At 55.2% G+C, this 25823-nt stretch overlaps 7 protein-coding genes across 7 annotated transcripts; 5 read left to right on the top strand and 2 right to left on the bottom strand.

Moving 5' to 3' along the window:
- The first annotated feature begins 762 nt into the window (after positions 1 to 762).
- On the top strand, positions 763 to 4046 carry PV07_05767 (uncharacterized protein). The gene has a single exon (XM_016392681.1). It carries the CDS (start codon positions 937 to 939, stop codon positions 3442 to 3444), a length of 2508 nt encoding a protein of 835 aa, XP_016250200.1. The 5' UTR covers positions 763 to 936; the 3' UTR covers positions 3445 to 4046.
- Positions 4033 to 6359, bottom strand: PV07_05766 (uncharacterized protein). The gene is made up of 3 exons (XM_016392680.1): positions 6100 to 6359; positions 5555 to 6043; positions 4033 to 5505 (listed from the first exon to the last, which is right to left on the bottom strand). Exons 1-3 carry the CDS (start codon positions 6187 to 6189, stop codon positions 4498 to 4500), a joined length of 1587 nt encoding a protein of 528 aa, XP_016250199.1. The 5' UTR covers positions 6190 to 6359; the 3' UTR covers positions 4033 to 4497.
- A 158-nt stretch (positions 6360 to 6517) lies between these two features.
- PV07_05765 (uncharacterized protein) lies at positions 6518 to 10405 on the top strand. The gene has a single exon (XM_016392679.1). The coding sequence runs from the start codon at positions 6662 to 6664 to the stop codon at positions 10202 to 10204; it is 3543 nt and encodes a 1180-aa protein (XP_016250198.1). The 5' UTR covers positions 6518 to 6661; the 3' UTR covers positions 10205 to 10405.
- Positions 10308 to 12585, top strand: PV07_05764 (uncharacterized protein; the record flags this gene model as incomplete). Its single annotated transcript, XM_016392678.1, has 2 exons — positions 10308 to 10331; positions 10489 to 12585. The coding sequence occupies exon 2, from the start codon at positions 10534 to 10536 to the stop codon at positions 12583 to 12585; it is 2052 nt and encodes a 683-aa protein (XP_016250197.1). The 5' UTR covers positions 10308 to 10331; positions 10489 to 10533.
- Positions 12586 to 12603: 18 nt separating this feature from the next.
- On the top strand, positions 12604 to 13950 carry PV07_05763 (uncharacterized protein; the record flags this gene model as incomplete). Its single annotated transcript, XM_016392677.1, has 1 exon — positions 12604 to 13950. One exon carries the CDS (start codon positions 12604 to 12606, stop codon positions 13672 to 13674), a length of 1071 nt encoding a protein of 356 aa, XP_016250196.1. The 3' UTR covers positions 13675 to 13950.
- Positions 13734 to 16107, bottom strand: PV07_05762 (uncharacterized protein). The gene has a single exon (XM_016392676.1). It carries the CDS (start codon positions 15054 to 15056, stop codon positions 13926 to 13928), a length of 1131 nt encoding a protein of 376 aa, XP_016250195.1. The 5' UTR covers positions 15057 to 16107; the 3' UTR covers positions 13734 to 13925.
- Positions 16108 to 22389: 6282 nt separating this feature from the next.
- On the top strand, positions 22390 to 23172 carry PV07_05761 (uncharacterized protein). The gene is made up of 2 exons (XM_016392675.1): positions 22390 to 22559; positions 22782 to 23172. The coding sequence occupies exons 1-2, from the start codon at positions 22483 to 22485 to the stop codon at positions 23050 to 23052; spliced, it is 348 nt and encodes a 115-aa protein (XP_016250194.1). The 5' UTR covers positions 22390 to 22482; the 3' UTR covers positions 23053 to 23172.
- The last annotated feature ends 2651 nt before the right edge of the window (positions 23173 to 25823 follow it).

Raw genomic sequence — 25823 nt, 5'->3', positions numbered from 1 at the left:
TTGATATTTATTGTAAACTGATTGTAAGCGAGAACATCGTGTCCTGATGGTTTCCATCTCAGGCCTCACCACGTCTTGAGACTTGGAGGCGCTGGAGCGACTACGCCAACAAGATCATTGACCATATATATTGACAGAGAGAGAGGCGGCTGTGGTCTCGCACCTACAAAGATTACCAGGTAATCGGAGGTCCATCCCTAGGAGTCTAGGACAGCGGTTCTGCCAGAGAAGTTCAACGTTGAATTGTCCGTGACGAGGAGGATAGGTTCGAGTCCGATAGACGCTGCCGAGAATGCCGGGATAGACCTGCACCCAGCAACCTTGCTATGTCTTGAGATTCATCACCGCTGGAACATGTAGAAACACACACTGCCCGCGTCCGGACCTCCTCGGCAATGCAACTCCCGCTGCATCGCCAAGGCTAGACCGCGTACGGAGTATATCTTGGGCTGTGCCGCCGCATCCAGACGGAACGCCCTTTGAGCACGTTTCAACATTTTAGTAGTGCTTGCTCGCTCCATTGCGATAACAGTCACCGAGTCTAGCCCCAATAGCGCTCTCCTGGAGGCGAGCAACACGTAAGATTCCACTGATAAGGCTCCTCGACGGTGGTTCAACCTCCTGTACAGACGCCGGGCGGCCGGGGCAGATGCTCCGATGCCGATCAGGTGACCGTCATAGTGGCCGGGGTGGTACGATTTCCCCGAATAGGAAAGCACTGTCGATATTGCAAGGGCTAGACGAGGTACGCCGTCCTGGGGCTGGCTCGGGCTCCTTGACTCTAATAAGGGCCTTCGAGGGACCGGCAGTGCCCTGATGGTTTCTTGAACGGGCGGCCAGAGTCAAGGAATCATCAGAGGATAAAACATACAGCCCAGGATCACAAACACTTGTTTGGTCCATATCAACTCCAGACGACATCTCTCCCTCTCCGCCATGGGGTCCATCACCATGGCGCCCGTGCCTCGCGTCGCCATCATCGGCGCGGGCATCGTCGGCACCAACCTCGCCGACGAGCTCGTCTCGCGCGGCTGGACCGACATCACCGTCATCGACCAGGGCCCGCTGGACATGCCCGGCGGGTCGACATCTCATGCCCCCGGCCTGGTGTTCCAGACCAACCCTTCCAAGACCATGACCCAGTTCGCCCGGTACACGGTGGACAAGCTGCTGGCCCTGCAGGAGGACGGCCAGAGCTGCTTCAACCAGGTAGGCGGCTTGGAGATCGCGACGACGCCCGCGCGGGTCGAGGAGCTCAAGCGCAAGCACGGCTGGGCCGAGTCCTGGGGCGTGGAAACCCGCCTCCTCAGCACCGACGAGTGTCTCGAGCGGTATCCTCTCCTGAACAAGGACCTCGTGCTCGGCGGCCTGTTCATCCCGACCGACGGGCTGGCGTTGGCGGCGCGCGCGGTCCAGCTGCTCATCACCCGCACCCGCAAGGCTGGCGTGCGGTACTTGGGGTCGACGCAGGTCACCGGCATCGAGCAGGCGAATGACCGCGTCACCGGCGTGATCACTCCCGAGGGCGTCATCCCCGCCGACATTGTCGTCTCCTGCGCGGGGTTCTGGGGCGTCGAGGTGGGAGCCATGGTCGGCCTCTCAATCCCCCTGCTCCCGCTGGCGCACCAGTACGCGAAGACCACACCCGTGCCAGCCCAAGCAGGGCGCAATCCCCAGCCAAACGGAGCAGGTCTCCCCATTTTGCGTTACCAGGACCAGGACCTCTACTACCGTGAACACGGCGAACAGTACGGCATTGGCTCGTATGCGCACCGGCCGATCCCCGTCGTTGCTTCGTCGTTGCCGCTAGCCTCGAAGACTGTCGACGAAAAGAACATGCCCTCCCGCCTGGAATTCACCCCGGAAGACTTCAAACCGGCGTGGGACCTCTCCCGGGAGCTCCTGCCTGCCTTGAAGGAGAGCGAGATCGCGGATGGCTTCAACGGCATCTTCTCGTTCACTCCGGACGGAGGGCCCCTTGTCGGACAGTCGCCCACTCTGGACGGCTTCTATGTGGCAGAGGCGGTGTGGGTGACGCATTCTGCAGGGGTGGCGCGCGCGGTGGCCGAGATCCTCACGACGGGGCGATCCGAGGTTGACCTGGCAGAGTGCGACCTGGGCCGCTTCGAAGAGGTCCAACTCACCCCGGCCTATGTCAAGGAGACTTCCCAGCAGAATTTCGTCGAGGTCTACGACATCATCCACCCCCTGCAGCCGCGGGAGTCTCCGCGCAACCTGCGAGTCACTCCCTTTTACGCCCGGCAGCGGGAGCTGGGCGCGTATTTCCTCGAGGCCGGAGCCTGGGAGCGCCCGTTCTGGTACGAGTCCAACGCAAAGCTGATCGACCAGCTGCCGCCGGAGTGGAAGCCTGTCGAGCGCGACCCCTGGTCCGCCCGCTACTACTCGCCCATCGCGGCAGTCGAGGCCTGGAAGACGCGCACCGCCGTGGCCATGTACGACATGACCCCGTTGCGTCGGCTCGAGGTGGCGGGCCCAGGAGCGGTCGACCTGCTCCAGCGACTGACCACGGGAGATGTCTCGAAGAAACCTGGCGCGGTCACCTATACGCTCCTTCTGGACAGCCGTGGCGGGATCCGAAGCGATATCACCGTGGCAAGACTGGCCGATGACCTCTTTCAAGTAGGTGTCAACGGCCGCGTGGACTTGATCTACTTCTCTCGAGAGGCGCGGCGGCAGTCGCAGCACGACCCCAGCAGATGGGCGTACGTGCGCGAAATCACCGGCGGCACATGCTGCGTCGGGCTCTGGGGTCCGCGGGCGCGCGACGTGATCAGCTCGGTCAGCGCCGACGACTTCAGCAACAAGGGGCTGCGCTACTTCCGCGTCAAGAGGGCCAGCATCGCAGGCATCCCAGTGGTCGCGATGCGGCTGTCGTACGTCGGGGAGCTCGGGTGGGAGATCTACGCCAGCGCCGACAACGGACAGCGGCTCTGGGACGCGCTCTGGGAAGCCGGCCAGGCGCACGGGGTCGTCGCGGCTGGGCGCACGGCGTTCAACGCGCTGCGGCTGGAAAAGGGGTACCGGTCGTGGGGCACCGACATGACCACCGAGCACGACCCGTTCGAGGCCGGCGTGGACTTTGCCGTCAAGGCCGGCAAGCAGGGCGGCTTCGTGGGCCAGGCGGCGCTCGAGGGCCGCTCCAAGGAGACAGCCTCGCGACACCTGCGCTGCCTCACCGTCGACGACGGCCGGTCCGTGGTCCTGGGCAAGGAACCCGTTTTCCACGACGGGAGGGCCGTCGGCTATGTCACCAGCGCCGCGTTCGGGTATACTGTCGGCAAACCCATCGCGTACGCCTGGCTGCCCAGCTCCGTCGGCGGCGAGGGCACCGCCGTCGAGATCGAGTACTTCGGCAAGAGAATCCAGGCCACCGTCACCCCCGAGCCGCTGTATGACCCGCAGATGACCCGTCTGCGCGGGTGAAGAGGATACTCAACTTTCTTAAGCATGGAACGCTCACTTTGGAACTTGCCCGGCTGGATGTGGGAAGGAGGAAGAAGGAGTAGGACGAGGTGGTGGTGGTCGAAACGACATGACCAGCCAGATTGAAACAGCTCTTGAAAACTCCTTTCCCGCGATGCTGAATGGCAGCGTTGGGCTGCGCTGGAGTCGAAGGCAATCGATCCCCTTCCATTCTCTTCCGCCGTCCTTCCCTCTCTTACTCCCTTCATCGTGGACACTGGCGCATCGACTTGTGTTTATTTTGATCTCTTGGATTGGCAAAAAGGAAAAGGAACCAGATTGCATCGCCCTCCCTCTTTTCTTCATCCCCATGACTCGTTAGGCGCACGACTTCATGAATTTTATGTTATGTCGCTTCAAGATCCCCTCGGGTGTTTTCTTTTTCAGTACCTCGGCCTAGACTGAGACTGAGGCGTTTGGGCTTTGCGAGGATGTATGGCAGGCGAGATGAGGTGGAGCGTGGTGAGGTGAGGTAAGACGAGACGAGACGAGACAGGATGGGATGGAATGAAGTGAGTAGAGTATAGGATTCTAAAATACATGCTACCCGCCCACTTTTCCGCCCTATGTCGTCTCTTTTCATTTCTTTTCTTCTTCTCGAAAGCGAGGATCGCATTGATAACTACGACTTGCATTGGTGGTATGAAACCCTTTTTCATTGATTGATCGATCGATCGATTTTGGGATCAGCCCTTCGCGGTCTGCTAGCAATGCATGCGTCCCCTTTCTATCATGTGTTATTATGTGGGTTGTTAAACGTACAAGCAAGGAGATGCTTCAAGCTGCGTGACCGCTAGCTCTTGATCTCCCTTTTGGAAGACCTGAATCTCCTCGATGTTCCCTTTCCATCCCCATCCCTTAGAACGCCTGCCACGATCCGAAAACACTCACGACTTTTGGAGGAAGTAAGCTCGCAACGTTCTGCTCACGGGGCACGACTGCTGGCTTATGGCGACCAGCTCGCTATCCATTCAACCCTTCGCATGCACAATCTTCTTTGTCGCTGCCCAACCCTCATTTCACAGCCAAGCACTTGATGTCGAACGTCAACTTGCTGTTTTTGGGTATCCCGGGCAGGGCCTTGTTTCCATATGCCAGGTGCGCGGGGATGATCAATCTTCGTTCGCCGCCGACCTGGATCCCCTGAAGGCCAATGTCCCATCCCTTAATCACTTCACCAGCGCCGAGCTTGAAGCTGAACGGCTTGCCAGACTTGTTGCTGTCAAAGATCTTGCCATTGTCGAGTTTGCCAATGTAGCGCATCTCCAGACGAGCGCCCTTCTTTGCCGCAGGGCCGCTGCCGATCTTGCGGTCGTCGATGGTAACACCTTGAACCTCCTTCACGCCCAAAGACGCGGAGCCCGTGCCTGACTTGTCCTTGCTGTCGGCCTTGGCCGACGAAGGAGGCGTGGCGGATGGAGTTGGCCCCTGTTCCAGGTTCTTGGCGAATTGAACTTTCTTCTCAGAGCTGCCATTGGCCTGCGCTGCTTCCTTCTTGACTTCGGTTGTGGGGGCTTCGACTGCGACAGCTTCGCCATCGTTCTTCTTGAGTTTCTTGAGACGCTTTTTCTCGGCTTTGCTGAGTTTCTCCGGTGCTGAGGTTGATCCTGCTGCCTTGGATTCGTCCTTCTTGAGCGACTTGGCAACAATGTCATCAAGGTTGTCCTCTTCCTCCTCGTCTTCGTCATCTTCGGCAGGACGTTTGTTCTTGCCTTTCCCAGCCAGCTTGATGGCCCTGATAGCGTCGAATTCGTCCTCCTCATCGATTTCCGTGATGCGAGGGTCTTCGAGGTCGTCAAGAGCGTCAGAATCTTCATCGGCGTCCTGGAGGGCGTCGAGCTCGTCCTCGTCGGGCGACAGGTCGTAACCTTCCTCCTCATCGTCTTCATCGTAGAGAGAGGCCGAGCCATCGTCTTGAGGAATGACATAGTTTCCAGTAAGATTGACCGTGTATGCCCCGGAGACCTTGAAGAAGATCTTCTCGCCTTCACCCACAACGAAGTCCAACGTTTGTTGGTAGTTCTAAAAGTGTGGTTAGATCAGAACTCACAATTCAATGGAGACGACTTGCCTTTTCGGGATCGAGAGTGCAGACTACAACCTCATCCATCTCAAGAGCCTCGTCGTCTTCATCTTCTTCATCGTCGGCATCGTCCTCTCCATCCAGGGCCTTAGCTTTCCCTTTCCCCTTGGCGCTTTTCATGAGCTTGGACAACCTTGCGATGGCCGCCGCATCCTCATCCTCATCCTCGTCATTATCCTCGTCTTCCATGTCTTCATCATCTTCATCCTCATCAGCTGCGCTGGCTTTGGACTTCTTCTCGCTCGGCCCGCCATTCACTTCCTCGTCGTCCTCATCTTCGTCGTCGTCTTCATCGTCCTCTTCGTCGTCGATCAGACCAGCAAGGTAGTCCTCATCATCTTCATCATCGTCATCCTCATCGAGCATGCCATCTGGAACTCGGATCAGTTTGAGGGTGGCTCGAGGAGGGCGCTTGTCGTCGGGATCTTCGAGTTCAGGCTCAGCGCTGGGATCAATGGCGGCCATGGTCAGACGAAACTGTACAGACTAGTCAGTACGCACAATCCGCTATGTAGACTAATGACATAACATACCATGGCAGCAAACTCAGGAACAGCGGGGACCATGATGTCGCCTGGAGGGACTTTCATGGCGTAGAGCGCCACAGGTTGAATGCCCGACATTGTAGCAGCGCACTTTTGCAGTATCTCGAAAAGAAAACGATGCTAGGTTAAGTCTAGAAGAGTAATGCTTGCGGAATTAAGGTGTTGTAAGCCGAGTAGAACCTTCAGAGACTCAAGCTTGAGCGCAAAAGATGAGAAGGAAAAAAAGTGAAAACGAGCTTCGCAGTAATTGGAGAGACTTGGAGTTTCGCTGCCTCAGAAACGAGCCTCAAGCCAAGCCATAAATTTTTGCTTATCGATAAGAGATGGGCAAGACGTGGGGGCTTGTGTGGCGCCTGGGCCACTTCGTCTGCCTGCGCCTGTCGCGTTGCTTTGCTCCTCACGCGCCGCAACCCCATTTGCCTCTTGCTCTAGAATGACAGAATGCTTGTATCATCCTCTCCATCAACACCCATGTCAAGACCATAGACCAACCGGATGGCCGTGATGCCCAGGAAGATTGTTTGGCGACGATGACATCTCCTAGCCCACCATGGGCTCCCGACTAGAAAAGAACTCCGCGCTGGTGCGGAAGCGCATTGAGGGCCACACCTTCAGCGACGAGCAAGGCGAGGAATATGAAGCCTCCAAGTTCGGCGGTTTTGCCGACTACATGCGGAGGAAAAAGATCAAACTACAGAACCTAGATGTCGAAATACGCGCAAATTCTGCGGACAAGCCTCCTATTTTCCGCGGTGTCGTCGTCCATGTCAATGGCTATACCCAACCTTCTTTGAGCGATCTCCATACCCTTGTTGTCTCTCATGGCGGCGGCTTCCTTCAGTACCTCGATGGCAAGACTGCTGTCACCCACGTTATCGCCAGCCACCTGACTCCTAAGAAGACGGTCGAGTTTGCACGATACCGCATTGCGAAGCCTGCCTGGGTGGTTGATAGTGTGAAGGCGGGAAAACTGCTACCCTGGGATGCCTACAGATTGGTGGACGAAGGCGTCACCCAGAAAGTGTTAAGTTTTGAGAGTGGTCAAATTATCAGTCAGGTCAATACTCAACAGAGCAGATACAAGGATCAGACCCAGAGAAGTTCGTATCCTTCTCATTTTCCCCGAGCGGAACAGAGTCCAAGTGAAATCAATGAAGAAAGGACACAAGTTCAACAGACAGATGAATCTCCCCTGGACGAAGAAGCGGGTGCTGTGAGGTTTGTGGGTGAAGATGGACCGGAGACGGCTGATGTTGTTCGACCACCTGAAACTACTGGAGCAACATTCGGTTTCGATGGTGGACATGAGGTGTCCGCAAATGACATCGCTGACTTACAGCAAAATTCACCCGAGCCAGGTCAACCAGCAGCCCTCTCTCTGAGTGACTTGCCAAAGGCCGAAAAGCGCCAATTGACGGCTGAAGAGCACAACGCCATTCTCCTCTCCAATCCTCACATGGCCAAGTCGAGCACGGCAAATCCTGACTTCATCAACCAATACTATCGCGAATCCAGGTTACATCACTTATCTACCTGGAAAGCGGATTTAAAAGCTCGGTTGCAGGCACGCACGCAGGAGAAACTGTCGTCTCAAAAGAACAGACTCCGAATGGCACCAGGTGCAAGGAGATACATCATGCACGTCGATTTTGACAGTTTCTTCGCTGCTGTGTCTCTGCGTCAACACCCCCACTTGGTTGACAAACCCGTGGTGATTGCGCACGGTAGCGGACCGGGATCCGAGATTGCGAGTTGTAACTATCCCGCTCGGAAATATGGCATTAAGAATGGCATGTGGATGAAGTCTGCGTTGGCTATGTGTCCAGATCTCAAGATCTTACCATACGACTACAAAGCATATGAAGAGGCTAGCCGCCATTTTTACGATTCTATTCTGGCGATTGACGGCGTGGCTCAGAGTATAAGCATAGATGAGGCGTTGCTGGACGTCAGCGAGCAGTGCATCAAGGTCGGCGGTTCAGACGGAAGAGGTCTGTCGGAGGGGTCCATATACCGAGAACAAGAAGTTGCCCAGCGTCTTGCTCAAGAGTTGCGTGTCTCGGTGAAAGAAAAGACAGGCTGTGACGTTTCGGTGGGTATTGGAGGCAATATTCTGCTCGCAAAGGTCGCTCTGCGAAAGGCCAAACCTGCCGGGCAACACCTGATTAAGCCAGAGGAAGTTCTGGACTTTATCGGCGAACTAACTGTCACAGATCTGCCCGGTGTTGCCTGGAGTATAGGGAACAAGCTGGAAGAAATCGGGATCAAATTCGTCAAGGATATTAGAGCCTGCACGAAAGATAGGCTGATCACCACCTTAGGCCCAAAAACCGGTGAGAAAATATGGGATTACTCTCGAGGCATCGACAGACAGGAAGTGGGCGACCAAGTGATCCGAAAGTCGGTGTCGGCCGAAATCAACTGGGGAATCCGGTTCGTCAATCAACAACAGGCCGAAGAATTTGTTCAAAGTCTTTGCGAGGAGTTGTCGCGGCGGCTTCTGGAGCAACTGCTCAAAGGACGACAATTGACCATGAAGATCATGCGCAAAGCTGCAGACGCTGGCCTAGACCCTCCGAAGAACCTGGGCCATGGCAAATGTGACACTTTCAACAAAAGTGTCGTGCTTGGGGTTGCCACAAATGACGCAGCTATCTTGGGAAAAGAAGCGATTTCCATCCTGCGTGGTTATGGCTTCCCTCCTGGAGAGCTACGAGGACTGGGCGTACAAATGCAGAAACTGGAGCCACTAAAGCCGTCCGCCGCGAGCTCAGGCGGGTATATGGACGGCAGCCAGCGAAGGCTACAATTCAAGAAGCCTGTCACACATACATCAACATCCCCTGGGCTGAAGAACCAGGACAGACAGAGCCCACTCCCCGAACGGACTCCGACGTCCAAAGAGGCGACTGATCCTATCGAAGAGGTGCCTACTCCCGAGAAGCCGAAACCGGGTGAGGCCATTGCTGGTGCCATTGAGATAGCTGTCGCAGCCGGCGAAGAGACACCCACCCAGAAGCCTCTAAATATCGGCGGTACACAGTTCATGCTCCCATCTCAGATTGATCCAACCGTACTCGCAGAGCTACCGGCGGATATCAGGAACAAAATTGTGCCCAGACAAAAGAGTATCTTGGACATTATGAGCACCTCTGCTCGTGCGGCATCGCCCTCCAACGAACCGCTATCGCGCTCCGTCTCGCCCTTTCCGAGTGACAATGAGGCTGCATTACCCAGCCAGAGTCAACTTGATCCCGAAACACTAGCAGCGCTCCCGCCAGACGTCAGGGACGAAGTGCTGGCCCAGTACAAGCATCGAGACAAAAGAGAAAAGACCCCAGCACTACAAAGAGTGCTGCCTCAATCGCCTCACAAACCCAGGGCGTTGGGTCCAGCGAAGAAGCTAGTTGTGACGCCAAGCAAGAAGCAGAAGACGACATCATTGTTCGGCAAGCCTGGTTCGAAGCGAGGTGGCGACTCTTCTTCGACCCTCACACAGTCCAATTTCGTGTCTATGCCCAAGCCGAATCTGAATCGACCAGATCCAGACTCCCACATCTTCGAAGAAATATCCGAGTCGTTTCTTAACGAATTGCCCGAAGACATTCGCTTGGAAATTCTCGCAGAACAGAAGAGAAACCGAATGAAATCCCGGTCTGGCCTGAACTACGACATTAACCGGAAAAAGACCAAAACGACTACTCCAGCAGAAGCTGCAGTGCGAGGGCAACAGAAGCTCCAATTAACAAATAAACCCGATAGACCAACATTCACTTCTCAGAAGCTGAGTTCCCTACCGGAACTGCGAGATGCCATCTCAGCTTGGGTACGGGAGCTCTCCGTCGACGGTGAAGAACCTGATATGGAGGATGTAACTGCACTCTCTGATTACCTGGCCAAGGTCGTCTCTGTTGAGCGGGACATGGCCAAGGCTGTCGCTGTGGTCAATTGGCTTGGGCTGGTGATAGAGTACGAGAACTTTGGCAGTGACGAGACCCGCGGGTCGTGGGAGAAAGCGCTGGCTGTTCTGAAACGAGAGGTGCAGAAGGCTGTCATGGCTAGAGGTCTGCCTGCGGTGGTATTTGAATACTAGAGTGAATTTCGAGCAAGATCAAAGAGACTCTGAGACGATATGTTCATGATCGCAGCAGAACCTGTGCTATGTTGTCGCTTCACTTCGCACGCGTTCTTGCCTCACACCAAGGAAGAATTCAGCGCAGGTGCGTCCCTTGCCGTCTTTATGAAAACCTCCTCCGCCCGACCACATCAACTTCTACTCTCTCTTTGATCATTCAACCATTAGCATCCCCATTGGCATTGGCTTTCGCTTTGACTTTACTTACTTCTCCATTGCTCTTATACCCATATCTTATACAGACACCAGCAGCAACTCTTGCGGTCAGTGTGCCCTTCACCCACGCCATGCCGCTCATGACGGCCTTGAGTCGAAAACGACGACCATCCTCTCCTCCTCCGCCCTCCCATTCGGCTCGCTGGGCCAACCCGCCGCTCTCCAAAATCCCAAAACTCAACCATCTCTTCGATGGGACAGGCTCGCGATCGATGGAGTCCACCAGCACCGGACGGTCAAAGCTCAGCGTCAAGAGCCAGCTCAAGAGAGGGGTCTCCAGCATCAAGACGGTGCTGGGCTTGGGAGACAGATGTAGTGACGGCAGCGTCCAGCATCATACTGAGGCCATGTTTCCACTGACCCAGGGAAATCAATCCGTATATTTACTCTCCAACGAATCGAATACAACAATGATCCACCAACCTCTGAGGATTCGACTCACTGCAATCGCCGACAGCCCAGAAGATGACCAGGAAACATTAGTGTCTCCGACTATCAGCAGCGCCCCGATTACCCCCGGGTTACACGAAATCCCTGAAAATGAAGATGATAATCCCTATGATGTTTATACCACCCACAATAGTGGCAGGGAGATATCCCGGAGTCAATCTGCTCCTGGACTCCAGCGCCGCATCAGCCAGAAGTTTCAACAAGCATTCGGCAATGGGAATTCGACTGTTGTCAAGAAGTCAGAGTTACGCTCGAGACCTAGCGTTCAGACGCTGCTGCGGGAATCAGCCATGGCTTCCTCTACACCGTTCTCATCTACGCCTTCCACATTGAACAGTGGTACCTTTTCCTCCATCGATCGTAATGCATCGACTCCGCAGACATCGGAGCCTATAACTCCACTGTCGACCGTCCGTCGCGGGAGCGTCAATTCATCCGACATCGACCACCAGACTTTCACAGGAGAAAGTCGCTTGCTTAGTCCCATTCCGGAGGGCGTCATTTCTCCTTCCCTTACCATCAGGACGGTCGAAGCCGCTGCCACGACCAAAATGTTTTTCGAGCTCCACTTCAACTCATTGTTCGGTGACACTTCGCCGAGAGCAACACGGCGGAAGGATTTGGAGAAGCGGATGCGAGAACTGCATCTGCCTCCAGGTATTCGGGATCGCGCTCGGAAAGCATGGGAGGTGGCTAAGAGCGAGAATCTCCGGCAGCATCGAGTGCTGAAAAATACGACCAACGAAGCCAAAGCAAGCAAAGGAGTCAGCGTCGGTGGCTTTGAAGTGGTCAGCGTCCTTGGAAAAGGGAGCTTTGGGGTCGTTCGACTGGTCAAGGCAAAAAACAGTCAGGATGGGTTGCACAGCCCTGAAGGGAGGGATACCGACAAAATGCTGACCAATGTATCTTCTCGCTCCAGCCTCAAGTCTTCCAGCAGAGCGCTGTCTGGCAGCCTCTTTAACAAGCGCACGAATTCCATCCAGGCCAGGAAGGAAGTCTACGCGATGAAGGTGATTCGCAAGTCAGATATGATCCGCAATGGACAAGAGGGACATCTACGAGCCGAGCGCGATTTCCTGGTGGCAGCAGAGGGCTCAAAATGGGTTATTCCACTGATTGCCGCTTTTCAGGACCGGAAACACTTGTACCTAGTCATGGAGTACTGCATTGGAGGCGATTTTCTGGGGCTGCTCATCCGCAAGAACACCCTCAGCGAAGAGTTCACGAAATTCTACATTGCGGAAATGATTCTCTGCGTCGAAGAAGCCCATCGCATGCAGTGGATTCACCGAGATGTGAAGCCAGACAATTTTCTCATTGCGTTCGACGGGCATTTGAAGATTTCAGACTTTGGTCTGGCTTTCGATGGAGACTGGTCTCACGACCAAAGGTTCTATCAAAAGAACCGTCACTCGCTGTTGGACGAATTGGGGATTGTCGTGGACGGTGACGAGCAGGACAAACAGGAGAAGGAAGCCCAGTCACACCACGCAAGCAGGAAGCATGGAAAAGACGATTCGACATACAAGGAGGAACCTACGCTTGGGGAGCCAATCTTGGATTGGCGCAACCGGTCGCAACGTCGACGTTTGGCCCGTTCAGTGGTTGGAACTTCGCAGTACATGGCCCCCGAAGTCATTCGCGGCGAGATGTACGACGGACGATGCGACTAGTGGAGCATTGCGATTATCATGTACGAGTGTCTGTTCGGTTTCACTCCCTTTGCTTGCGACGACCGCCATCAAACCAAGCTAAAGATCCTGCAGCACAAGAAAACTCTGGTGTTTCCGCAGCCAGATGGTGTTCCAGAACCGAGCATGGAAGCGCTGGACCTCATGATGCAAATCCTTGTCGAGAAGGAGAAACGCCTCTGTAGCCGTCAGTATGAGCACAATGACTTCACCAGGAAGATTGTTGGTGGCCGACTTGTTCGTTGCGTCGCGGACAAGGCTCATCAAAACTACCAGGGATATTTTGTCTACCCTGGCGATGCAGAAGATATCAAGCGCCATGCATGGTTTGCGGATATGGATTGGGACACTTTCTACCGGCGACGTCCGCCTTATCAGCCTCGCGTCCGAGATTGGGAAGATACCAAATACTTTGATGACGAAGATCCCATCTCCGACATTGATTCTGCGACAACACTGGACGAAGTGGGTCTTGCCGTCGGGGTGGAAACTGCTGCTCAAAATCCAAATCCAAAGCGCAAAACCACTCAAGTGAGCCATCATCATGCGGAAGGGCAGAACATTGTCCCATCCACCGCCATCAATCTTCCTCCTCCCCAGGAATGTCCCGGACTTGGCCTCAACCATGCTGAAGTCGAGCTTATCAATGGGTTAAGAAATCCTCTCATGCAACCGCGGGTGAACGGGTGCCCGACAACTGGAGCCACCCTTGTAGAGACGGGTCTCCATGTTGAAGGCCCTCTAGCGACGGTCAGCGCCGAGAACGTCAAACCTAAGGCCAGGAAGAGGGAAAAGAAGAGGCCTAGGGACATCATTCTGCGGGACCCTGCTGCGGGACCGCCAGCTTTAGAGACTCGGAAACTTGGCGCCTTCATGGGCTATGAGTATCGTCAGCCTGCAATGGCCCAGGACATTATAGAACAGGTGGTTGCGGAAGAGATGGAGGGAAACAAAATCAAGACGCATCGGCAAGGATGTGATCCGCATGATCCTGACCTAACGTACGAGAGGCGGGTATTCATGGACGCCGGCGGGCAGTTGTCACCCCGCTACCGGGCTGGGCTGATGTGAGCGTTCAGTCCTTGACTATGGTTGTTCCGATGGTGGTGGTGCTGAGAAAGCGGATGGGTCTATTCCGTTTGTGCATGCTGCGTATTTCTCTGCCTGGTGGACAGTGTGGCCATAAGAAGAAGCGGGATCAGTAAGATGGTCGACCCATGCGAAGACATAAGTTTAGCATTGGCGAATGCATATTCTTAATGCACCTCCCAATGGGAGTCATCTAACCTCTATGCTTTATCATCTATGTACAAGGGTGCCCCCTAGAGCTTGGTATCTGCTTGTTCAAACTCCTTGCTGAAGGGGTAATCGATGTAGCCCACTTCAGACTTGGGGGTGTAGAAGGTGTCTCGATTGTACGGGCTCAAGTCAATGTTGTTTGCAATTCTGAAGGCCAAATCGGGCGTGGAGATGTAATAGCGTCCGAAGACAATGGCAATGTCCCGATCCTTGTATTCCTCGTCGACGGCGCGGCGGGCGCTTGCCGGGCGGAAGCCGCCTGCGATCAGCACGGGGGAGGTGTTGTCCCAGACGTCGATGAGGGGGTCGATCTTCTCGGTGGCCTCGACGTCGGCGTTGCCCGAGATGCGCGACTCGACGAGGTGCATGTAGGCGAGGTTGAGCTCCTTGAGCCCGCGCATGAAGTGGGTGAACTGCGGCAGGGGGTCGCGCATCTTCATGCCCTGGAAGGTGCTGAAGGGGCTGAGGCGGATGCCGGTGCGGTGGGCGCCAACGGCGGCGACGACGGCGCGGGCGACCTCGAGGCCGAAGCGCGACCGCCGCTCCACGCTGCCGCCGTACTCGTCGGTGCGCACGTTGCACACGTCCTGCGTGAACTGGTCGATTAGGTAGCCGTTGGCGGCGTGGATCTCGACGCCGTCGAACCCGGCGCCCTCGACCGCGTTGCGCGCCGCCGTCGCGTAGTCGTCAACCCAGCCCTGGATCTCGTCGCGGCGGATCTCGCGCGGCACGGGGCTGTCGGGCCCCACCGGCGTGGGCGACGACGAGACCACCTCGATGCCCTGGCTGGCCGCGTACGCCGGGTTCGCCGTGCGGCCCAGCGCCCACAGCTGCAGGTACACGTAGCAGCCCTTGGCGTGCACGGCGTCGGTGACGCGCTTCCACGCCGCCACCTGCTCCGCCGTGTAGATCCCCGGCACGTTCGGGTAACCCCCCGCGCGCTGCGAGATGAAGGTCGCCTCGGTGATCAGCAGCGTGCCCGGCACGCAGGACCGCTGGCTGTAGTACGTCGTCGCCGCGGGGAGGATCACGTGCGACTCGTCGGCCCGGAAGCGCGTCAGCGGCGCCATCACCAGCCGGTGCTGCAGCGTCATGTTGCCGACCTTGAGCGGCTCGAAGAGCCGTGACGGCGCCGACACGGGGAGAGAGCCCATGATTCCCCTGTTATTGTTTTTTTTGGCTTTGATTGTTCTGTTTTAGATGTTGGTTAGTGGTCTGGACGCGGGGTCTTGACAAATGATGCCGTGTTTGATGCCGGTCGGTTAAAGCTGGTTTTTTGCGGGGTTTTTTCCCTCCAAGACCACCTCCGCGGGCGTGCTGCTGAGGACGACGAATAAGAGATGGGTGAGGTGTTGAGCAGTGAGGTAACGGCAGGAATAGTTGCCTTGGTTCTGACCCGCGTTGTTGAAAAGAATATATATATTCCTATCACGAAAAGATGTTACAAGTACGTGCCCATCGAAGGATCGGCAGGGGGTTTTTCGGGGATGGGGTTTTTGATAAGGCAGGGAGAAACAGCTCTCTTGGTTGGTTGTAAGTGTCGCTGTTCATGAATTGTATTGGTCAGCAACATCTCCAACGGCCTCTTTGATTGGCTGATATTGACGACATCGTCCCGTTCAGGGAGAGAATCCAGAGGAGCTTTGGCTGTGTAAGCGAGCCAATGGTGTCGCGTCGAGCAATGCCGTCGGAGAGACGGCTGAAAGCGTAGCCCTGGAGTGTTGGAGGCCGCAAGGCTGCCCAAGGCTGACTGGCGCCGGCGACAGACAAAAGTCTATTCAAACTTCCACGTTGGTTGGCATTCTGTGGCCCACGGCGATAGTCTTCATGTTGATAGATTCCAATGACGGCGCAGTTGCTCGTCTGCAAAGGGTGTAGATTGCCACCACGAGGGTTTTGTCATCCAGGTGAAGTCTATCCTCTTGGGAATGGAATATGCAACCTTGACTCACACAAGTCCTTACCTGAAGCGGGACTTTCAAAGACTCCAGGAGACCTCAAGTCGAGCTTCCAAGGCTCGGGGAAAAGGAGCGGGGGATTGTGGCCAACTGGCGAGGTGGGTGGTGAAGAAGGTTCTTGCCGTGCTGCGGGGAAACAGATCTTCTTTACCTCTAGGGAGCTCGAAATATCCATCTTGAGAGGTGTCAAAAGCATCTTCTGAGCACGGGATGGTATGGTGACCGGGCAAGACAGCGGGGAGAGAAGGAGAAAGGGGATCATGGAGATATGAAAGAGGAGTTGAATGCTCGTCACTATTAAAGTGGGAGGGCGAGCACGTGGCTAGTCACGTGCATGCCCTAGAAGGTCGTGCAGAACCCGCTCTTTGTCTTGGCGCCAAGACTCCTAGTCACATGCCTCCACCGACGGGCATTTGTGTCGCCGAGTCCCAAAGTCACTTTGAGCTCCCAGCCATGCCCACGCAGTGCGCCCTCTCCCTCTCGCTGTGCTCTCGGCCGTTGCAACATGGGAAAGTCGAGTGAGAAATCAGCGGGGAACTACAAGCCAGGTACCCAGGCAGCCAACTGGCTCTGACCTCAGACTAATTTCAAGGAACCAGTACTCTGTCGGCTTTCGAGGCACTACTACCGCACCACCGCTACTCGTACGAAAGCACATTGAGATAGGTTCCGTCACCTGATTCCCAATCTCCAAAATCATCAAGACCTTCCCTTTGGAGGGCAGCGCATGACAATGGCTACCACCGTGGCGCCGTTAAAGAAAGGTACAGTCAATACACATCTTCACCGCATCGTGGATTCGTTGCACCTGAAGTGAGATTGATCGCTCCCCTGTAGAGAACCGGGGTCTGCAACGAGACCGGTGTTATAAAAAGAGTGCCAGAGCCACCATGGTGTCTAGACCGGTCAGATCAACAGGTGATCCGCCTGTCTAGCTTTGCCGGCACCGACAAGCTGTCAGTCTCACCAGACGGCTCCCCACTGAAACTCTCAAAATATCTGAAGAGTTTCCCTGGATCTTCTCTTACCCGAGATCTCGTGGAAGGATTAATAATCGAATCCAGCAGTACGTCGCTCTCGGTCAAGACCGAGATACACCACCACACAATGGTTTTGCAGGGCAGGCCACACGGCCTAATGCCGAGGACTCGGCGCATCTCACAATATTCTTTCCATGCCTTGAAGTGCATGAGTCCGATTTGTCGGTGGCCCGCACAGTACTCGGACAGGGCCAGGAACAAGAATGCCACCACGTCTTCATCGCTCGAGTCTTTTTGATTGGCCAGCGCGGATATTCTCTGCCGTGTTTGTGCAAGGATGAAGTTCTGTCGGGCGGCAAGATAGTGGTTCTCGGCGGCGAACAGATCGCTCTCAGCCTGTGGCCCGTATTTTCGGTAATGGTTGGCGCTGAAGAGTAGTATCATGGTCTCGAAACACCATTGGCTTGAGACAGCAAATGGGATAAACAGCTTGAGCACAGGGTCGTGTTTCTGGACGATCTCCGGGTAAACGTCCAAGCCCAGCATGGATACTGCATTTAGCGCGAAGTACCGGATCAAATTACGATCGCTGGGCGTCAAGGCCAGACGCGACCCGTCGACTGACTGTTGGAGTTCTCGCAGAACAGTGCGCTGCGGCTCGTCTTCGGATCCAGGAAAGCGATCTTGCAGGGTCGCCTGCTGCTCAGGGGGGGTGGTTTCGATCTTCAGCCCTTCGAGTAAGGATAACCCGAACTCTGATCGACTCTCCATGCTCGCCCTGCGCGACTTGCAGCGCAGTCGCGGAGAATGACGCTCCGCATCATAGGCACTGGCACTGGAGCGGGGAGATTCGGCGTCGACAAAGGGAAAGGGAGAATTGCTTAATCTGGAATCTTCTGAGGGGTCGTCATCCCCCGGTGCCGGTGACGGTGCACGTCGCTTCCTCCTGTCGACCGCAGTTCGCTCAGACGACTTGCTGTCTTGGTCCTCCAGCTTGGTCCGTGGCTCGGGTTTAATTGCTGTCCTCGGACGTGGTGATTCTGAGCGCGGCTTCCTTAGAAATGGCGACACCGTGACACTATCCCTCTGGAAGTCGATGACTGCTGCATAATGGGAGATGCGGTTTTTGGTCGCCCGGCCTGATTCGCTAGACTGGGAGAGCGCCGCATCCGTGGCCTCTGGATTTGGCCCTGCATTTTCCTCTTTTGGCCGCATCCATCGCAACGGCGAGAACTGGTTTCGAGACACCCATTCTGATCTGGCCTCTCTCTTGGACCTCACCCGATCTTTCATCAAATGCGCCCGTGCTGTCTCGGTGACTCCGCGTCGGTTAATGTCATAGTCTACAAAGGTAAACACCCTCCCCTCCGATTTTGAGTTGGACATGCTGTCGGCTGGCTGTGGTGCTGGTTTATAGCGACGGGATGACTTGTCCCTTCCCTGTTGGATCATAATGTATCGTTGTCCTCGGGTATATAGAGCCTTGAGAGGGGATGTGCCTACGGCTGCTCTCCGATATTACTCATCCCTGAGCCCCATCGACCATGACCCTTTGCACAGGCGACCTTCTGACTAGCGGCGACCAAGTCAAATCTGAGGAGGCAGGATCTCCCACAGCATTGAAACGGCGATAACCGCCAGGGCCTAAAGGGCTCGACCCAATCGGCAAGGGTGTGCCGGCAGCTGTACCACACTATTCCCGTTTTTGAGAAGAAGAAAATGCGCCTGATTGGTTGCGGGATGTTGGTGGTAGAGGCGAGATGGGCGCTCCAGTTTCTCCATCTTGAAGCAGCAAAATATCCGCGACAAACTACGTACACCATGGCGCCCATAAACGATTCCTTCTCGTTGGTCTCATATCATCCGGCCCCTGGGCTTACTCGTCGGCCAATCACTGCCCATATTCCCCGATAGTTCTCATTGCGGCACGTCCACTTCCTCCCTAGCCTCGACGGCGGACCTGGAGGTATTCTGCACGCCATGCATACGAGGACGCCACTTGGCCAGCAACCAGCTTGCTGGCCTCCGGATCCAACTGGTCAGACTGTCCACAGACTTCACGCCGGATTCTTTGTCAGCCGCCATCTTCTTCAAATTTCTTAGTCATTGCATTGCTACCCGGCTTCTGGAGCCCGACCACCATGGCGAGGCAGAATGACATGGTGTTCGGACGTAGGCTTCCATGGCCTCGAAGCGATCTATCTCCCTTCGGGGCAGTTCTTCTCTCATGACACGGGGCGTGAGACCAAAGCCACTCGGCCTTGGTGCAGCTGAAGCGAGCCGCACTTCCGCCTATCGTTTCCGCTTTGCGAACTGGCCTCGAGCGTCCTCTTCGAAGAGGGGGTTTTCCAACATTCTAGGGCTTGCTCGTTAGGGACCATTTCCTGACAAGCATCCCTACTGCCAGGACCGCATGCTAGTTTGACGCTGACTGCATGGGCTTGTACCATCCGCCCAAGTTCGCTAAGCAATATCCATGTCAGTTTGGAAATTTACTATAATTTACTATAGCCACAGACCCAGTGTCTAGCGTACGCAGCGGATCATGGGAATGCTGACATTTCCACGGGGCGAAGAGGAGCCCAGGCACCCATGTGTTTCTGGTCCCCAGACGAAACGGATGGGAACGAAAGAGCATACGACCTATGCATTTATCCCCCACTCAGGGCCGGATCCCTCCCCACTTGAATAGGCCTATTTTCCATCGTGATAGCCTGTCTCCCCAGTTGTTTTCGACTCCCAGTGCTCGTCGGCCATCGGTCGTAACAGCCTTATACCCGCAGCAGACCCGGTTGAGACCCTTCTAGCGGCACTGAGACGAACTAGTGGTTCAACAAGGAGCCACCGAGAAGAGCAAGATCTGACATGAATCCACATCAGCGAAGCTTAGGGGAGCGGATCAGCATCGAAATTTGCCGACTAGTTATACTATATTATCCAATACAGAGCGGAACCTTGTTACTACGCGTATGGCGAAGTAAATGCGGGAGAGACCTGATCTAACCAGTTCTGTTCTATAGGACATACGAGGTACATCGATATCATCTCGGGAAGCTAACTGTTTGTGCTCGCTGACTACAGGCATCCTAGTGCCCACAACATTTGTGCAAGGCTTTGTGTGGAAAACTAGGTCAACTATACTCCGTTGATTGCTCACCACCAACTAAAGGCCACCGGGAGCGCCCCCAGGCCTCTCCAAAGGACTTTACACTAGAAAGAACCCTTGCAAGCGACCCGCGAGGATTGGAGCTATGCGTTCCTACCGCACGGATCTACAACTTCGCCGCGCCCCCAGATCTAACGTCTCGGTATAGAGTCGATCCCCCGACGGCCAGCAGGGTGATGGTAACTAGTACCCATGAAACAGGAGATTTATTTCAGTGGCCTGAGTCAGACTACCTCACCGGAGCTCTGCACCAAGGTATCTCTACCTCTATCTCTCTAAGCTACACAGTGATATCTTGGGCCTCGCTGCTCTTGACCAGACAGCAAATAGACTTCTGTCTTACCGGAACTGGAAAGCAGAATCTTTGCAAACAAGGCTCCAGCTCATCACCGTCGCAGCGAATGGCGAGGAGCATTCCGGCATTTTGACAACCTCGCGGGACCTCTCGACTAGCCTTGACCACATCCCCCTTCCACCCGCGTCGCATCAGCCTTGCTCCCCTCCTGCGTTGGCCAACCGGATCGAGGCTTCACCCTCGAGGCTCAGGTGAACACCGGTCCTCTCGGCCGGGATGGTGGTGCCGGTGTATTGTTCAAGCGTGCTCCAAAGCTTAGCAAAGCTTGAATACTGCTGACTACACAAGGTACATGGGATGGTGCCGTTGTCTAGAATCTTTCATGAGCAACCCGTTACGCGTAAGCTAAACGGACACAATCCGGGGTACCTTGCATAGAAGCTGCTCGTCGGGAGCCGCATTGGACTAGGTTGCGAAGAGCAGGTGCCGAGTGGATGCTCGGGACGTCTGACGAGAACGAGGAGATGGCTGGGCAACAACCTGGCTGTTACAGTAGTACGGAGTACGAAGTAGCCTGCCCGTTTTCCCCCACTGGCGTCGAGGAACTAATAAGCATGTCCTGGTCGGTTGCCACAAGGAGGTACTTACACTTTCGGCAATATATCCTCCCGTCACCTTCGGTTCCGTAGTCGCACGGGACGGGAAAACCACGTGATGCTCCGACGGCCCTCTGAGAAATCGCCCGTTTTTCTTTGGTTCGATTCTGCTTCCCTGGGTCGGCAGGGCGGTGGGACAAATAGACCGACCGAGACCTTTTCTTCCATTCCGCGGTGTCGATTTTTCGATTTGTCAAAATGCCCTTTTCGCCCTTGGATTTCTGGCATACTAGACCCGGACGATGTCGTGTGGGGCCACAAAATATTACAGATACAACCATGTACCAGGAAAAATACATTCCGTGAGATACAGTATATTCCAGGCTGTGGCGGAGTCAGAGTGTAGTGTCTGCGACGGCGGGCTGCCTGGTGTGCATTTTTCGAGCGTGTAGGCAGAAGAGATCTCTTGGTTGTCCACACTCGGAGCCGATTATGGCGGCCGGGAACTCGAACCAGCTGCCACGAGAGAGACCGGGCTGTGCAGAAACGTCGGTCGTCGGGCGAACAATGGCTCCCATCGTCTTGCCCCGATGATATTTTCCCTAGGGCAAGGACTTGGCAGTGGACTAGTTGCCATCCTGCAGCTGGGCTGTTTTTCTTGGGCCACACCATGAGGTTCTATTCTTGTCATCGCCGCCTGCCCATCTTTGAGTAGCTGCACCATCACCAAACCTCTAGCTTCGTGTCTCCACGCCGGACAACAATGTCTGGAGTTACAGGCGTCACTCTGCGGTTGGACACCAAAGCGCGACTTTGAACGCTACGAGATGAACCTTTCGATCTTGCGAACGTCTCCATTTCGCCATTTGGGCTGCTCGAATATTCGGCAAAGAACTGCCTCCTTTGCCCAAGCCAATGCAGCAGCCGAAGCACCTGTACGCACTGTCGAGCCACACGAGGTCGAGGAAAAGTTGCAGGCGATGGAGCAAGCCTTCATCGACATGGCTGCCCATATTCGATGCGGTGCAAGACCGGGTTGGGCCTGAAGTGGAAACTGAATTGTTAGAAGGCCAAGGTCCGGGTAATACTCCTGATACATACCTATCCAAGTTTGAGGGTCGATTTATGTGGCTCAGGAAAGACAATGAGCGGGCAGAGTCACTTGTCGAATATCTCATATGCCCAGAGACTTTCCTTCTCGATGAAGACACAAGACGAAGTGGCCACTGGAAAAATTCATTGGAGGCATACAGGGCACGTGCTCGACCAGGTCGGCAGGCTTCTAATTTGTGCCACGGTGACAGTGGTGGACAAGGAGCACCTGTCGTCGACTTTATTCACCTGGCGAGGCTGACAAGGCTGAACTCCCTTATGCCCCCCTGGGGTGCGTTGTGAGGTCATATGATGTCATTTTGCGGGTCGCTGGAAGGGGGGCCTAAGAATACACTTCTCAAGGTACACGTCGACCTTTCCTTGTACAAACACCGTGAGTATCCCATCCAGCCAATTACTCCTCAGGCAGAAGAGACAAGGCCTATTCCAAGCTGCTTTCGTTCAAATCCGACTCTCCGCCTTCGCATCCGCCATGACAGATTCGAAACGTGACCACTCGGCCCAGTTCGACCCAGCGTCACTCGACGCGAATCAGCACGGGATCACACAGTAAGTCCCCCCTTTTGATCTCTGAGCATGGCTGTCCTCTTAGTCCAACTCTATCAAGGGATTCTATATACTCCCAAGAGTCCAGAGGATGGCATCGTGTAATGAGGGTGGGACCAGAAGTGAAAAGTAGCATTCGGGCTCCCTTGACCGTCACCCACGCCGACCCCTCGGAAAACACTCGTCTGTCCACTCACTGACATGTCCTTCTTGAACCCACGTCAGAAATACCATTGACGAACAGAAGTCCAACTACGGCTCCAAGACTTCGGTGGACCGCGACGTTGGGGGGAAGATGCCCGCTTCCAAAGTCTCCACGGGGGCTTACAGTCTACCCGAGATCAGCAGCGGTGGACAGTCATTGAGCGACAGTGTGAACGAAGCGTTGCAAGGCAGGACGGGCATGGCGCAGGACAAGGCACAGCGGATCGGCGATGGTCTGAAAGTTGGGGCGGAGGAAGATCTGCACGACCTGGCGGCGGCGAAGCAGCCGTGAGCCCCCCCGCTGTTGTCGGGTTGTCCTGTGTGCACGTTCGAACAAACGATGCTCGGCTAGGAGCATTTATCGTTCAAAGCAGTTTGGTCATACACAGGGATCAGAATGGGTATATGGGGGACGCAGTTCTTGTAGCTGGGACATGCGTGACCCGCAATGGGACCGCATCTGCACGGGCTGATTACCATACCTTGTAGAATCTGTGAGAGTGCTTCCCAGCATTTGCTCGTTTCCTACTCTTCCGCCAACAGCTCTGTCGGCCACTACACACACCGGAAAGGTCCAAGAACACACACTCACACACACACACACTCTCTCTCTCTCTCTCTCTCTCTCTCTCATTCTCACAGAACCTTTTGCCGAGCAGCTATATCTCATCCGCAAGACAAATGCAGCACAGATCCCTTGCAACTCCCAAGGCTGCAATGTCTCCAGTCCAAGGCCAAACAAAGAAAGAGAAAAATGTTTTAGTAATGGTTTTGGTAAGCAACACACACGCCCCCTGCCGCATCTGAGGTTTGGTCCCTTCCCACGATACATCCGGGGAAGACACAAGGGGAAAAGGGGATCTAGATTACGTCTAGGTAGCTTAGGGTACATAACTAGTAATAGTTCGAGCACCAACACCAACCAGGTCAGATCGGGGACTCGGTGGATACTCCGCACGGCCAATCGACTGCTACTGATTCTTTGTTAAAAGGGGCTTAGTGGCCCTTTTTAAACAAGTGCCCTTGGCTGCGACGGAGTATTCGTTTCTGTCCTGCCATTATATGCAAAGGTCCCCATCCCAGTGACATTCCCACTTCGAGCACAGTTGGCTCTGGAGCCCATTCTTTGCTGGCCGCCCGTCGGGAAGTCTCTTTCCCTTCGGTGACGGGGAAACAACACTACTCAGGGTACGGCTTACGAAAAAAAACCCGCGCGAAGTCACTCTGACAGACGTGGATGCTATGCTCCTCGGGGCAAAAAAAAGGCTCGAGGCTACGTGGAGAACCCCGTTTGGGAGTGTCCAAGCAAGCTGCGAAGCCCTGTTTCGTATGGACGATTGCGACCCCACGGCCTCTTGTCTTCTTTCGTAAAAAGCATATGCAACACCGTGCCCACATCTCTAGACCGAAACGAGGCCTTTTACCATTTCACCCATCCGGAAGGCGTACTTTACCTGCATGCATGCATGTATGTATGTACGTATGTCCAATGGACCGCTTCCGACTCAGTCCGTCGGCCGGATTGCGTGTTTTCGATGGAGCTGGAGCCTCGAGACTTTTGGCGCGACGTCGACGCCATGGGGCAGGATAGTTGGGCGGGAAAGTCAAGCAAGTCGCCCGGCCGGAGGAGACTTGGGTCCCTCCCGGGGGTAAGCAAAAACCCACTGATTACGTTGCTTGCTAAGACATTTCTCAGCGAGCGCCGTTGCATGTAATGTAATGCCGTGCCAGAGGGTCCAGCAGTTGTCGTTGCATCTGGAAGCCGCCTTTTGCGGACTCCACTGTTTGTTGTTGTTGTGGCAGAGGCGGGCGAAGCGGCCGATGGGAAAAGTGGTCGGGAAGCGGGAAGGTGAGGATTTCCCAATCGGGCAATCCCCGCGCCGGAAGCGGGGGGACTCATTAAATATTAACATCCACTTCAAATGACACGCATATTCTAATGAATGCTTTGTCACCGGAGAATGCATGCTGCACCCGTCCAGGGCGATCATCAGGTATGGACTTCATCCCACGCAGCTGGCTTCCGGAGAAATGTGCTCAACAGGAAGGTACTCGTAGTCTCCGTCTTTGTCATCGCCTTCGTCCCAGGAGATCTGCACGCCAGGCTCCTAGCTTTGCTGATTGATGTTGGGCGTGCGTGCCTGGGACAGCCTTACCCTCCTGGACCATGGATCCCTCGCAACCTCCCTAGCGATGTCGGCTACCCCTCCCCCAGCAGCCCACGGCCTCGTCTTATACTTTGCCGTGCAGGTTGATGTCCGCCTTGAGACTCCCCTCGAACGAGTGGGTAGCTGTGCTGACGTTTCTCTCCCATCCCCCTGGGCCTCCACCCACCTACTTGTACGCAGGGGTCAAGACCCTGAAAGAACCTCGACGGTGCCGGCCAGGTCATTTCGGGCGGGGATTTATCACCTGGTATAGTCTAAGATCCTACAACAATCCTCATCGCAGGGGAAAGTGACGGTCGTTGCGTCGTTGTTCCTTTCGAATCCGTTGGATCATCCCGCCAACCCAGCTGAGAAGGTATCGGCTGCTAGATTTCGGCTAGAAAGAAAACCATCCTTCTCATCCTCTGAAACCCCCTTTATCAACCCAACATAGCCAAAACTATTTCCACCAGGCTTCCTTCAAACACTCACCAAGGGCCACGAGGATTTCTGCTCGGACTAGAGTCGATTCTGGCCAAGCCGGGACAATTCCACATGCTCGTCCGCAGTGGAGTCGCTCCTACATTACAGTGGTAGGTCCAGTGGCCAGAACAACTACGGTTTGCAGGACACCACCCAACTCGACAACTGGCCGACTGACACAGGATGGAGGCGCTCTTGCTTACTTGGGCCATCGAGGCGGGGCTGAGAATGGTGTGTTCCTTTTCTCCCTCCTTTGTGCCCCCGCCAGTCTCACAAGGCTTTAAGTCGGCGATATGCTTACGGCACCCACAGATGTTGCCAATTCCCCACGGTGACAAGCTCCGCAAGCTATTTCCGCTGAGGACTGTGAGATAGGGGCTTTGTCAAGGGGACAGGTGAGAGCTTCAGACACTCTCGGAAGGGAACCCGTTAC

The sequence above is a fragment of the Cladophialophora immunda genome, assembly GCF_000835495.1.
Source record: "Cladophialophora immunda strain CBS 83496 unplaced genomic scaffold supercont1.3, whole genome shotgun sequence".
NCBI classification, from domain to species: domain Eukaryota; kingdom Fungi; phylum Ascomycota; class Eurotiomycetes; order Chaetothyriales; family Herpotrichiellaceae; genus Cladophialophora; species Cladophialophora immunda.
The sequence above is the reverse complement of the archived record's forward strand: the minus strand, read 5'-3'. Positions and strand labels throughout refer to the sequence as shown.